The sequence below is a fragment of the Venturia canescens genome, chromosome 6 (assembly GCF_019457755.1).
Source record: "Venturia canescens isolate UGA chromosome 6, ASM1945775v1, whole genome shotgun sequence".
Classification (NCBI taxonomy): Eukaryota; Metazoa; Arthropoda; class Insecta; order Hymenoptera; family Ichneumonidae; genus Venturia; species Venturia canescens.
This window is the reverse complement of record NC_057426.1, coordinates 3341396-3356851: the sequence shown is the minus strand read 5'-3', so window position 1 is coordinate 3356851 and position 15456 is coordinate 3341396. Positions and strand designations below refer to the sequence as shown.

Here is a 15456-nt window from a genome sequence, read left to right as displayed (position 1 = left end):
CTGCTGCGTGCTCCACCGTTCTTCTCATGTCCGGCGACGCTTCTGCCCCGTTTTCTTCTTCTCGTTTTTTTCCTTGTGTAACTACTCAACAGCACACCCTTGTGAGGATCGATTTTTTTCTGTTTATCCTTCGTCAGAGTTTTTATGTTGATTTTGGTCGGGTCGAAACTAAACGTCGAGTCCTCACGATGGTCGGTCAAATCTTTCTTCCGTTCCTGTTTTGACAATAGCGCGACCCCTCAATAATCTACAATCCTGATTTTTCATATTTACGAATAAATTTAAATACATGTCGAGAGCGGAGGCAGCTGCTAAGTCTACGCAACGCGGAAATAAAAAATCGAGGTAAGAAAGTGAAACGGAGCGAGAGATGCGCAATGAAGAAGTTTTTTCTTGGAAATGCGTGACGGCCAATAAAACCTTATAATGTAAAGCTATCCACATGTATATTTATATTGAGAGTTTGAGATGAAAGTTTGAGCGTGTTGTACGAGAGAAAGAGAGAAAGAGAGGAAGAGATCAACGGAGCACGGAGAGCTGCATGTCCCATGCAATAACCATAACATTAAGCGAACTTGCGATTCGACGAAGTTTTCAACCGGCGGAGCTTACGCGGAGAGCTTAAATTTAATCGTTTCTGTGTTTCATTTAATTTTTATCGACGTAGTTGTGACGGGAGCGAGAGAGGAAAAAACTCAGAGAATTCCCCTCGGAGTTATAAAACTTTTTGCACTACCGAGCATATCTTAAATACGTGTGGATTATTTAATGAACGTTAAACATTTTTTTTTCTAATGCTACGAATGTAATCAAGGATTACTCGAGATAGCAGCCAACATTTCAAGCGTTTAATTATGTGCATTGAGCAGCTCGGTGGCGTGGACATGAAATTAAAAAAAAAAAAAAAAAAATGCTAAGCATTATTTTCATGAGTTCTGGAAGCTTGCCAGACCAAGAAATCCAACATCACTGCGCGCTTTCAATAACAAAGCTTTTAAGAAATATTGTTTTTCTCTGTTTATCCGATCGTTTGCAAGCGAAAATATGATTTTTGTTTGCTTCGAATCGCGCGATAGAGTGCTTTTTCATATTTGCTAAAGCTTCAATCACACAGTGTGCAGAATTTATCAGTACCTACCATCGAACCTCGGGGTCATAAAAATGTATATTCATGCCTCCCGAAAAATGTTATTCGCCCCAACAAATTTGTTAGTTATCCATCAAAAATTGTCTTTCAACTTCTCTGTGTCAGTGTCATCGTTAAATATTTATGCAGTTTTGGCATGAATTTCATTCGGTGATCGTGCAGTTCGAGTACTTTTTTGAAAAACATTTTTTTTCGATATGATTTTCGTAGGCCTATTATCGTCGGTGTTAAGGAGTCTGACATTTTCCATTAATTCTACAAGTTATGGGGTCCTAAAACTCCCATGAACACGTGACAAAATAAGGCACCTCCGAAACTTTCGACACCTACGTTGGAGTCACGAATCGTCGGATTCATAAAATGACGAAACAGTTTTTGGATGAATACTCAAACAGCATAATTCACTTGAATTTGAACACGAGCTAACATTTGAAGAATTTGAGTTCTTCGTCAATTTTATTAAGATTTTGAAACGAAATTTTCGAAAAATCTCTTTTGTTTCCCTTTTGAAAAAATGGCTTATATTTTTTCAGGATTTTGGATTTGTCCATCAGTATCATTGACTGTTTGAATATTTCTTAAATCATTTTTTATTTCAGTTTTAAATGGAATGTTTTAACGTTCGGCTCCCACGACTGGTACTTACTCAATGATGGTGGTTTTATGGTTATTTTGTGTTAACATTAAGATTAATATATTTTTATATTAAGGATGGGAAGAAATGAATTTTCTACGGGATTTGGGCTTCCTTCTTTCTCTAAACAATTTCGTTACCGTTTTTTTTCATAATTTTTTTCTCCTTTTTAATATTCTTGTAAAAGTTTGGGAGTGAAAAGTGAGAATATTGCGAAGTTGGAGAGAATAAGATAGAGAAAATAATGAAAAAGTGATGGCTTTAAGAATTTTTCGGTAAAAATGAATCTTTTTAGAGGCAACGAATGATCGGACTAACCTCGTTCGTAATTTCAGCTTCCTCCTCATAACTGAGCGCAACGACGGCAAGCATCAGATTGATGAGGTAAAATGAGCCGAAAAACACAACCACCGTGAAGAACGAGACGCTGATAGGTCCGCACGCCGACAATACCTGCAGAGAATGAAAAGGTCAGTTGCCAATCTTCGAGAAATACACGAAGCATCAAAATATCATTTTATTTTTCTATACCAAAGCTCTGGTTCGTAGGAAAAATAACATTGATTCTTCGGAGCCTCTTCAATTGCCTGAACTAACCTTGTTATAGACGTCCTCCCAATAGTCGAGAGTGATGAGTTGAAAGGTTGTAAGCATTGACCACAAAAAGTTGTCGAAGTTCGTATAACCGTGGTTCGGGTTGGGGCCGACACACAAGCACGTGTAGCTCTCATTGCAGTGCCTAAAAGTCCACGAAACGTTTTTTTAATTCAAATCCCAAAACATTTGTGAAGCTCTCAAAACTTAATGTCTCCAAAGTACGAGAACTTGATTTCCAACGAAATTATGTAGAAGCCGAGTTCATCAATTTTGATCAAATTTTTCTGTCAATTTATCAACAATAAATTCCGCAGGAAAATCTTCAATCGAGCAAAAACTTTCATCGAAATCAAAAGTTGGACGCGAAACGGAATTGTTTCGATTTTGAAAAACATCGATGAATTGGGGATAGAAAAAAATGTATCTGTTCCGAAGCAATGACGTGTGATGTGGAGGACAATTGCATTATTTCAGGGCATTGTGCTATGGGCGCAGTTCGTTGAGCCGGTAAATCACTTAGTCCGTGAAAAAAATGAGTTTTCGATGTTCCAATTGCCGTAGTATATTCGTGTGTACTCGTGTATACACAATTGTTTCGTATCAAGCCTCGAGGCTTGGCAATGGAACTTTTACCTTGTACAAGTCACACTGATGAGCTTGCCAACAAGTTTGCAACAACGTGGGACAAGCCATCAACTAATAGTTCAAGTCCTTGGGCTCTGAAATCCTACAACTAGTCTCTAGTCAGTCATAGAGCATTTCGTGTTCGCATATGAATACGAATAAACAGCCACTGTACGTGGTTTGATTCGTACTACTGCATTCGACGAGAATAATAAGATAAAAATAACAAGTTTCCAAGTTCTAAAGTAGGTAAAAGTTTTTAATTGTACTGCTTTCTCGAGAAGGTGCTGACGACGTTGGTCTTATCGAAATTCAAGTCCATCTTCGTAGACTCTCGACCATTAAGTACCAAGTCTCACCAAAACAACCTCGTTTTTTACTTCGTAAACAAGACCATTTGATTTTGAAGTTTTGAGCTAAAATGCATTTTTGAAAGATGCGAATAAGTGGGATTTCAAATGGAATAAAATGAACTTGGTGCAAATAATGTTAGTTCAAAATGTTTATTTGAATCGTTCGTGGATTTTGATCACGTTCGATATTGCTGGGAAACTTCGTAAGATATTTTCGTATACTGTTTGGCTGACTTTGAAACGACCGTGGAGTTCAAGGTCGATTTTTCATTAGTAGATCGTCTCGGAGAAACTCGAAAATGTTTATTGATGCGAAACTCACTAAAAGTTCTTCGTCCAAAGAGTGTGTAAATCGACACTAATTTTTAATGAAACGTTTCAATTTCTGTTCCACTCGTATTTGCACTTGTGTGAAAGTAACTTTTGTTTTTTCTTTTATAATGATTTTAAGTATACAACTATCTACTGAAAAAATAATCAATGCAGGCGGATGCTGAAAGTTTGCATTCTACTGACACGAGTTGAAACCTTTAATTACGTTGGTAACTGTTTGCGGAAACTTGAGGATGTTTCGTAGGGACAGGCGCAGAGAAAAGTTTCGCACAACTAAAACTAAGTTCTTTTACATCAGAATAAAAATAAACGGTAAATAAGATAAAACGCGTACACCCCATAATGAAGGAGGATTGTTTTGCTGCATGAGCAGATCAATTCTGTACAAACGACAAATTTTTCATCATTTCGATGTTCTCTGTCTGTACGGATCAATTAATCAGATCAAACGGTTTGACTATTTAGGAATGCAAAATATTTTTCCGTAGTTGCAGGCTTTCCATGGTTACAATTTTTTCGAAAATTCATTCAACTGTCGCACTGAGTAGGAATAAATCGAAGTATTTTTTTTCTGCAAAGGAATGAAAAACTTATAGTTTTTTTCTACTTCTATTGGGGGAAAAGGTTTTATTGTAAGTCACTTTTTTTTTCGACTGTACGAAGAAATATCGTTAAAACGGTGCAGGGGAAGGTCTATATGTACATACGTTGCATCGGGGCATGTACGCCGCCTAGGAGGCAGAAGTTTGGAAAGTTCTTGCACATAAAATGAGGAGTGTTACGGAGTAGCACTGTGGGAGATGGGAATAAAATAGAAGTTCATCCGAGGCCCATCCATTTTGTTCTGTTGACGTCGTTGGATTCTCGGGAGCTTGGATAGAACCGGAAGTGAGAGCTTTTTCGTTTGAAATATAGAAAAAAGGAGGTTCGAGAGGATTCTGCAATTTTGTGTTCGCTCTTTAACGTTTCTTTTTTTCGTATGTTTTTGTGTCTCTAACCTGGCTCCAGTGACGTTGCCGCATATGATGGGCTCCTCGTCCTCGTTGAACGCCCAGTTGGATGAGTTCCAAGTCCACCTGTTGGCAATAAAGGAGCATGTTAAGGTTCTCCCTCGCACTCTCGAACATTCTGGACCTTTCGATTCGAAAAGGTTTCTTTCCCTCATCCCTCCTCCCTTCTCCTTTTCTTTCTTCCGATGTCTAAAGGATGCAACAAACATTTGCCCGTGCACCAGGCCTCCTAATCAACACGAAAGTTTGTCTGAGACGTCTGATATCGTCGAGACCCCCAGCTTTTCACTCCTCAATTGCCTGACCTCATTTTTTCCTTTTCTTTTCTTTTGCATGCGAGGTGCTCGATTGAAGTTCGGCTCCATCGTCAAATGGTCGACGATCGAAACGTCTTCAAGTAAATACAGAAACGTCGACGGTCAATCATTCGGATCGTACGTTATTTTTCGACTTTTTTTATTCAATTTTTTTTCGGGCAACCGAATGAAAACCTTAAATTATCGGATGAAAGTTTTATGCATACAAATTAATCGGATTATTATTCGCTCGCATAAAACTAAACGAAATTGAAAGATTTATCGAAAAAAATTTTCTTCAATATTCTATTGAACTTCATGATAAAACTTTGTATTTTTCAATATAAAAATGTACAAAAGCCCCTCAAACGAAGGCTGGGAAAAAGTTTGGATAGTCTCAGAGCCCTGAATGACTCGGCAAATTTTTGCCCATGTTTGAATTATGGAAGGTTCAACGGTATACATTATTTATATTGTGTACGTGATAAAGGTCGTTGTATGTAGAAACCCGGATAAAGAAAATAAAAGTAAAAAAGGTCGCGTGCATGTCGCTGGATAGATATGGCTTGAGCATTTTTTCACTCCAGAGTAGCCTGTACGAAAGTATATAAGAAGATGAATGCGCTGATTCGCCTTGTGATGGATAGTTACGCCCCGGAAATGGGTATCTAAATGTAAACGGAACGTGTGTTGATCGTGATGGGTTTGATAAAAAATGGTAAAGCGATTCGTACGAACATTAATTCGTAAAAATTTTACGGCGGCGGGTTTCAAAATTTATATATTCCATGATTGTTTTACGGTGTATTTTGTAATTACTTAAAGCTCATAACGAAGCAACGAAACGTACATTCTTTGGATTAGTCAAAGCCTTGATTCCATTCTTATCAAACAATGCCCGATTCGTAATTTCGTTGAAAAAATTCACTGGTTTTACGATGTATTGGTGACTCGAAAATGACGAATTGACTCGATCAATTGAGGAAAATTTTGCCTCCTGAAGTAACTGAAATTAGGAATCGAGAGGATTTGAAAATTTTCAAGAAACCGTTGAATTCGTGACTGTCGAGGTAATTTAAAGAGCCTGTTAATTCAGCAGACGAGTGTAGCCGAAGCCCACAGCGCCATTAATTTTCCGCCAGTGGTCAGTTGGGAACGAGTAGATAGAGCGCTGCGCAGAATAGCGTTACCGTGCTCGCGCAGCGCCACCCTTTCGTTACGGAAGCGTCGGAGAACTAAAATGACCGTTACGGTGTTGAGGTTATCTCATGAATATCCTGCCTAGAGTTTCGGAACCTCGAATTGTGGCTTGGTTACCGAGCTCTCGCAGGCTATGTGGTTTCCTCAGCCCGTAAATTACTCTCGGCTACTTTAAATGGGCTTTTACGGAGTGCAGGGGCAATGAGAGTCATCCACGAATGAAATTATTCGCAGTGTTCACGTCGTTTAAATAATTTTTGCATTTATCGATCGAGTGTGATCCAAAGTGAAAGATTCTCTTTTGATTTCAGTTACAGTGCTCAATATTTAGAGAAAATAATATCAAGTGCAGCCAGGGCCACATTCTAATGCAGTAAAAATTCACAATTTTTGTTTTAGGCCAACATACAAAATGAGGGTTTTTCAACGTTGAGTACGTTGACTTTTGTCGTTACTTCGAAGGACGGAAGTCCACGCGAGTTCAGAGGGAACACACTGTATGTGCATCCTCGTAGATAAAGTAGGAATGTCGGCACATAGAAAATAACGTACAACAATAAGTGCTCGAATCACTGCAGCACGCCTGTAATTCAGGCTGCAAGTAGAGTCAAGAAACGAGGCGTGGTTTTGAGCAAAGTACTGCAAGTGGCATTTAAGAGGCGATTAATGGTGGTGAACAGAGGGGACCGCAGTGAAAAGTATAACGACGTGCGAATTCAGCCCCGGACAAGTTCCTGCACGACGAATACCAATTTACTGAATCCACTAACTCGTTTCCATCAACGAGCCATTCTTATCACGATTTCGAAAACAAAACATGCTAAGGGTTTAAGTTCGTATTGTTGTTATTGTGTCGAGGGAAGTTTGAGCTATCAAGATTCATTGGGAGAGAGAGAGCGAAAGAGAGAGGGAGCGACTGTGCCGAACGTTGAAAGTACTTTCGCGAAAGGGACCCTTGATTCTGAGATCATAATGTGCCAGAAAAAGGGTTGGGTAGAGAATAGATTAAAAACATTTTCTCTACCTTAATAATTAGTTATAAAAAAGCAATGAAACGTGTTGCTCCTACTGTAACGACGAGTGTACTTACTCCATCCAGTCGACCTGAGTGACATTGGGCTCTTGATGTTTCACGCACTTGTTCCTCAACTCGCCCATGTAAACCTGAAGCGCGAATAACGCGAACACCATGAGGCAGAATATCGTCAATGTCATGACCTCGGCGAGCTGTTTGAAGCTATGTAGCAACGCGTTGATGATAGTTTTCAGACCTGTGAAAAGGGAAGAAATAATTAGTCATCGTTGTCAGCCATGCGCTCGTGGGTGTGCCCAGCCTGCAATGCTTCGATCGGACCTAACGCGACTAGGACTTTTTTCGCAATGGGGTTGAACATGAGTTATTTGGGAGCTGAATTTTTATCTGATTCTCATGACGAACCCCGTCCGGCATTCGAACTTTTTTGGCCGATGCCACTCCATCGGTTGCGAGCAGTTGATGGCGTTTTTATTGCAATTCTATTGGGCCATGTGTGCCTGGTCAATGAACCTGGTCGAGTGTGGCCTTCTTCGATCGAACTAATCTGTTCAAGTGTTGGAAAAAAGCGTGTGATTTCCTTGATCGACGTGATAGTGTTCGTGATTCCAAGTGGTCACGTACCCGAAATGGAGAGTGATTGCTCTTTCGGTGTTTCTTGATAGGGCTTTGGCTTTGGGCATAGACCATTTGACAAGTAGGTTAGACCAATAAGTCATGGTTGATCGAGCCTGAGATAGGCTCGAGCTAGCCAGGATTCCATTGGTTAAGCCGCGATATTGAGCTAGCCTGAAACGTTATCGTGGTCTGCACCAGAAAGTGGACTAGCCTGAAACATTGATGTGATCCCCAGTGAAGAAGTGACGAAATTGGCTTATTCTTTCTTTATGAGAATCGCATTATCAACTGATGAATCTCCAGAATATTGAATTCATTTTCGATTGACATCGAACCAAGCGAATTACGAGTGCGAACTGATCAATTAATCATGCCCTCTCGAAACTGCTATCGAGCTTCAATTCATCGATCCGTCCTCGTCGAGGTCACCACTCGAAGAGAAGATTAAGAAAAGAAGCGAAGAGTGGAAAAATCGCAGGATATTCCGTGTTCCATTGACCTAGTAGCGTGTCCACGTGGAAATGGGAGGAGTGCCATGTAGCAAAGGCGACAGGGCGCAGAAGGTACTCGAACAGAGTCGTTAGAAGGGTATTCATTCGGCGGAACGTTTAAGGGCAACTGAGTGTGGGGATGTGGAGTGGATTCTTTTAAACCACGTGCTCCATTGTTGGAGGGCTAAGTACCAAACGAGCGAGAGAAGCACGCCATACACTCGTCTTACTTTTCCCGCCCACATTTCTCAAACGAACTTTCTTCAAGATCGCACATTACTAAACTCGACCCTGCAAATTACCGGTTCATGACGTTGGCTAACGACTGTTTATAATTTACAGATAAATAATCGAATTTGCTCCAAGATTCCAAGTGCTGTGGCTTCTTCCTCTCGACGGTACGATCAAGCAAGCAAGCTTTGATAAGAATTCAGTAAACGAAGGGCCTGGAAAAGTCGATACTGAATTTCGCCATACATTCTCAGCAGAAATTCCTGCCTCCGTACATTATCCAGCCGTTGGGGCAAATAGACAAGGACGGACTGGTCTTACGAGCAAAAGGGGTGCCATGCCGAGATCCCTAATCTCAGGAAACAAGTGTAAAGCCACCCTTCGCTGTTGCTACCGACGATATGAGATCCGTAGGACTGCAGATTACTTCGCAGACGATTTATCCAGATGTTCACGCAACACCGACGACAACTAGCTTAACTAAATTAACGAATGAGTCAACCCTCTTATCATCTGCCAATCAATCTGCTAAAGATACGAAGGTGAACTGAAAATCGATTTCGTGAAGGAGCTGGACACTCGCCGTGTCCATATTTTCCAACGGGATTATTGACTTGGCGATAAAACAGTTACTTCCAATTCAAGAGCTCGAGAATTCCACTCACGTAATCCGAAAAACGTACCGTGGCAACTCTTGTGTGCAGGGCTCTAGAGTTCTAAAACTCCCATTTTTATTTTCTTTTTACCCTCTGCGAATTCGATACGATCAGGCTTTGCTGTTGGCGCGGTATCGTCTCATTGCTCCGTCACACGATTCTCTGCACTAATTTTATCCCACTTTCAAGGTTTTCTATGTTATTTTTCGAGCAAGGAAACAGCGTTTCTGCTCAAGCTGAGAAGAAATAATTCTCCATTATTCGTTCCCGTTGGGCCTGCAGCGTTCGACTATTTTCCTAATAGAAGCTGCTATTTGCAGTGGCACTTGATTCGTTTTAAGGAAGACAAACGACGTATTTAGTCAAACGTGTAGAGCCTGCAGCGTTGCGGTCAAGGTCCATAGGGTTCCGGGGTCAAAGGTCGTAGGCCAGAGGTCCTAACCTCGAGGTCATAACCCAGAGGCTGCTTCGTGAAGGGTAAATAAATGTCAAAGCAAGGCGGAGTCTGTTCAATGTTCTCATAAATCACTTTCATCCTGAGAATCGTTCGGATGGATCGCGTGCAAGAAAGTTGCAAACGCGAGTTATAAGTGTTGAGAGTTACGAGGATATAAAAAGCCGTCATATCACGTCCGCTGTACGATTTCCACTAATGATCCTTCCGCTCGAGCACTTTCTCAGAGCTCCAACTGCAGTCAACTCGCATCTCTGGATACCGTTTGGCTGACCGTGTCCGTTGGAGCGACGAGCTCAAGAATGCTCCGGGGGTACGAGTTGGACGTATCTGTCCAGCGACGTCCGACTCGTCTGCGGTTGTTTAAGTACGAAGCGCAGTTCAACTAGTTCAGCTGACTCGTGAAACAAGTTTTTCAGCATTCTCCTTATTCCGCGATAACACGTTGGACAAGTTTTTTGATGTCTGAGGATCAATCTCTCGACCAGTTTGCTGGGACTGAATCGTTCCACTGGCTCCACTACTGTCGTTTTTCGTTGATTAATACCCAAAGACTTTTCGTCCAAGGTCACGCTCAAAGGTTTGCAAAATAGAATTCCCTTGTTGTTCAGATTCTGTGAACATTCCCCGAATAGCTTCGCTCTCGTACGTCCTTTATCCTGGAACGTGCCGTTTTGGCTGTTCATACTAGACCCAGATACCAGAATGCGAAATGCACAGCGAGGAGATTCGATCCGTTCTTCGAAGGACGCGAAGTACCAGCCCTTCCCGAGGGGTTCTAACGTGCGTGTAATGCACTCTGATTTCGTGACGATTTTTCAGTCTCATTTTATTACTTTATCAGCAAAGATATGAACTGTCAAGTGAAAGCCTGGGGGATGGAAATAACATGGAATATGGATGAATGATGAAAATCATTTGAGAGCAACCCGAGCCAGTTTAAATTGTTGATCGGGTCCTAGTACTTTCGAAAGCAGTGAAAAAGACCAGCTCCGAGTTGGTGCGAAGTGGAGGCTCGAACTAATTTTTTTTTATCTCGCAATCACCACCGTCAGCGATATGTCACGTTTTCTCGTTTCTCATTCGCAGTAGCCTACTACCGGTCGTTGTGTATCTACCACGCCAAAAACACCCTCCGACTCGCATGGACGAGGTTCACTTTAAAAAAAAAGCAACTGCACTGCGCTTCCGGCGAACGGTAGTCTCATGCATATGCTAATGCAATACTATCGCATGGTGCAAAGCCGGAATCCACTTTTGCATCGGCTGATGATTCCAAATTGGAATATCTCGTAACTTTAGACTTCTTATATTATTACGTACGTGTCGGACAACACTTATATCGTGAAAATACCCACAGTCGGTCGAATAGAGACGGTTTGACCTTGAAACTCGTACTTGGAACGAACTTCAAGCCTAGCAATCTTCTCTGTGCATCGAAACAAGTGTACCCTGGGCATCTTGTGATGCACACTCGATCACTTTTGATAGCAATGAAATACTTAATTTCTCGCAAAGCCAAACACTCATGGATTCCCAATTTGTGGCATATTATATTCCGCCGAGTAATGAGCGAACAAGGCGTTCCAGTTTCACGCTAGAAATACAGCAAATACGTTATGCTCGTATTATATGGTACGTTTAAGTTGAATAGTTGCTTTCCTGGGCTCCACGCCCCACGTCCCCAACGCGCGGAGCTATAGAATCACGCGTTTCAATTCGTTGGCTATATTTGCCTCGGTATGACGGAATATCGATCTTTATGGTGCTTGTGGCTCGGCATCAATGTGTACGGATATAGAACGATAGAATTCACTTAAGCAGATGGGACGCGAGGAAATCGATCGAAATTTCAATGGTACGAGTATATCTGTGCGGCATGCAAATGCAATTAAACTCACCAGGCATGATAGAGACGGTTTTCAGTGCTCTGAGCACCCTGAACGTTCGCAGACCAGCTAAATTTCCAACTTCCATACCGATCGTCGCGTAACCACTCGTTATCACCACGAAGTCCAGCCAATTCCACGGATTTCTCAGGTATGTGTACTTGTTGAGTATGAAGCCCTTGGCTACGGACTTTATCACCATTTCCGCCGTGTAGATCGCCAGGAAGATATATCTGCACAGATGAGAAACAAACAGTTTGGGATATTCGTCAGTACGAGAATTCCGGCTGACGATTATACGAAGCGAATTCTCTAATAGTCCTACGGAATTTATGTTCCTGGATTATCACGAAAAAACGCTTTTTTCCTCTTCCTATTCCATTCGTGCAGAGGGACAAGATTTATGACGCTGCAGCGGCAGCAGAGGCGCGGGCTTAACGCTTAATACTAGCAGCCACATCGTCAATTTATTCCCATCACGATTATATTAAACGAAGCAAATAAACAAATTTGCCAGAAAAATTTTTATTCGTAAATCATCAGGAGCGCGTGAAGCTTTTCTCAAATTTTTTATTTCTTTAGACTAGAGGGGGCAAATAAAAGCGAATGGAAACACCACTTGGACCTATATTTTCTGATATCGATTCGAAAAAAAGCCTTTATGAAAAGATAATGTTTTGTAGTCGCGTATATTTTTATACTCGGAAAATGTATAACGATATATGTATCTTTGGAGAATCGGATAACGGGCAAGACCCGGAGAATGCGCGCTACCGTTGCCGCAAACTTTTGTACCGCCAGGAGCCCGCGTATAGAAGGAACTCGGGGCGAGAGTCTCGGGGAAGGAGGGTGAGTTGGGAGAAACACGTCGAGGTTGCTTCATGAGATTCGATAAAAGAAATAAAAATGGTCCCGGTACAAAAACTTGTGTTAATTCGTGAGCCTCAGCGAAGAGTAAATTTCCCTTTTGTTTTGCAGGTGCTGCGTGGAAAAGAAACAGTTCCAAGCCTGTTAACTCGCGCACATCATAAATGCAGAAATATACGTGCGCGGCAGTTCGGTGGTGAAAAAAAGGCGTCGCTAACGAAAAGTCTCTATTTAGTTGCGGAGGGAAAAAAGGAAAAGGAGAGAAAACCAAGCTGAAGCTGCTGCGCGTTCATTGAATTCGGTATTCAAAGAAAAAGTGTTCTCTCGTCATTGACGAACTTGTGGAATGGAGAAGTGACGGACGACCTACTCCCAAGAAAGATCGGCGATTCGTCGTTGTTTAACGAACGTTTGTACGAACACGAGACAATACGTTGCTATCAATTTTGCACGAGTAAATCGAATTTACAGACGCGACTGCCTCAAGTTCTTGGTAGAACATTTGTCGTGTTGGGTCGATGCAACACCAAAACAGCCGGTAAATCACTTCCGGTTCGGTTAACTCGCATATTCAGTGCATTTGCTCCAAATATTCTCCGGCCCCTAAATGGTTGCTACCTCACCAACCCCGTCGGAGCTTCTCAAGGGATATCTTCAACTCCCGAACTCGTAGATTTGCCGAAACTACACCGAACAAATAGCAGATGGGGGCTGGCTCTCCTGATGTTGAATTTGGACCCTCCGTTGTTCCTTCGCAGAGGAATTTCCCCTTCTGATAATGTGTAGATTCTATTGGATCGGATGGAGAAGTGACCCCAATAACGAGGGAGCTTGTAGAGGGCGCAAAAAAACAATTTCACTAGCTTATAATTTGCTTAATCTGTATGAAAACTACCGAATCAGAAGTTAATCAACGACCTCACGCTCGTAGATCGAATCTTAATTCAACTGGCAGAGAAAACATCTTTAAGGTGCCCCCGATACTGTTCAGAATGCTCTTAACACGAGGAGCTTTGTAGGTCAATTCTAGTTCCTCCAATACTCACCCTCCTTTATGGGCCTCTTACTCGAGACGTTACAGGTTCCTTAATTCATGTCAGATACGATAGGGAAAAGCTCCTCATCGCTAGAAGCCTCAAGATTATGTTGTGAAAACGTATTTTACTGTCGGGTTATTTGTACTCAACATTTAGGCTGGAAATCAACATCTATTTATCTCGAGAATGCTTTCAGCTGTTCCTGGTTCTACACCAATGAAAGAGTGCTCGAATTTAATGGGCTTTGAAACGACCAATTATGGGAAAAGCTACGCATTTTATCGATCCATCCGGCTCATGAGATTGAGAACTTCGTGCCCGACGCGTACACACACACGAACACGAATTGAAGCGCTTCTCCCGAGCCAGTTTGTTCGTGGCTACAAAATTCACTGCATTTTACTGCCGAAATAATGATATTGGAGAAATATCGAATAAAACTAATTGAAGAATTGTTCCTCTGGAAAATCCTCCTTCAAAATGTCAGACAATCCGTATTTTCGTTCGAAGGAACGACAACGTCAGTTCGAGTGAAGCGAACAAGTGTGGTAACAGACAAACGGATGGCAGTTTCAACACTTTTGGCCCTGAGGGTTAGGAAAAGCATCCGAAGGATTAAATGGATGCTAAATAGTTTACGATTTATGCAGATCCGCGACCAGAAAGTGTGGAGTAGGTGTGACGGGGCTGGTCCTGGCATCTACCGTCGAGGAAATTCCTCCACCGGATTCGCGTGAAAGGGATGAGAGGTGGAGAGTGAGTTTTAACTTGCGAGTGTATGCGGGATTCGAGTACGGACATTCCGAGAGGAAGGGAGAGGGAATCAGAAGACGAAAACTGGAGGGAAAACTGGTACGAGCTTAACGAGGAATCTCGCTCCCTTGTACGAATATCCGTCCCGTGGGCAAGCATGAAGATGAGGCGAAGCCAGGCTGAGCGGGCGAAAACTGCGAATTTCTGCAAGTTCTCGTTTTCCAGGCTCAAGAGATTTGCCATATTTCACTATGTTTGTATCTATTCCTCACGCTATTTTCAAGAACTGTTATAGTCTCGGTGTAACCATAATATCTGACTCGAGCAGTTTTTCAGGATAATTTCATTCGGGCGTCTAGGTTGGTCCACGAGGATCCAATTTTGGGCTCAAACACGGAGATTCCGATGGCCCAATTAGGACGAAAGAAGATCAACGTTACTTACCAATGTTTCGAGCAATGGAACTCGATTTGAAATTCTTGCTCGTCGAGCTCCCGAAGAAAATACTTGAAGTATTAACTCTTTCCAGTGTCTCCCGAGGCTTTGCATTCATCCGAAAACTTTCTATCTCAAAATCACTTTCAAGAGTGGACAAATAAATCCAAACAAGCAAGCCCGAAGTTTACTTAGAATGAGGGAAGCGAAGCAACAGATTGAAACGACGAGGATCGAGTGTTGTTTTCACGTATTCTTCGGCTCCAGCAGTCTCGATGGAACGGAAGTGCTAGCTTCCCCAGAAAAATTGAAACTTTATCAAACTTTGGAACGTCATCATTCCTAGAAATGTTTGATTTTCACGCGGAAGTGTTGACTGAACCACCTCGCGATAGCAGCCTCGATTTTCGCTGCTCGAGGAACCTGCGAGACTGAAAAATCTCGAGTCAAGCTTGTTCGGAGGTTGAACAGGATGCACGCGAGGATGCTAATCATCGTCAAACCTGTTTACATCCCACGGTTCAAGAGCGTAAGCTTCGAGGTCTTCCGAAGGTTGGTTATGGAACTTGAAACCTGTCGGTGTGGTAACCTCCTTGGAAAGATGGTCTTTATATGACCTTAAATAACTCTCTGGGATTCGAGGTCTTTTATAGCGTGGTCCAACATCGTAAGTTTCTTTAAATTTATCGCACGTGGTTACTCGGATCTTCACTGGTGAAAGCACGAAGAAAAGGATTAATCGATTCGATCTCGGCTTCCAAAATCTTTCGTGCGGTTTAATAAGTGCCGCAGGAGCAT

General features: G+C 42.0%; 1 protein-coding gene across 3 annotated transcripts in view; it reads right to left on the bottom strand.

Annotated features, from left to right (window-relative positions):
* The window catches only part of LOC122412435 (Na channel protein 60E), a 72531-nt gene that overhangs the window by 14945 nt on the left and 42130 nt on the right, over positions 1-15456 (bottom strand). For all 3 annotated transcript variants that reach the window (XM_043421927.1, XM_043421929.1, XM_043421928.1), the window contains exons 3-8: positions 11579-11799; positions 7285-7465; positions 4687-4764; positions 2379-2520; positions 2100-2234; positions 1-215 (exon numbers count right to left, since the gene is read on the bottom strand). In XM_043421927.1, coding sequence (XP_043277862.1) covers positions 1-215; positions 2100-2234; positions 2379-2520; positions 4687-4764; positions 7285-7465; positions 11579-11799 — 972 coding nt within the window. The remainder of the gene's footprint in view (positions 216-2099; positions 2235-2378; positions 2521-4686; positions 4765-7284; positions 7466-11578; positions 11800-15456) is intronic.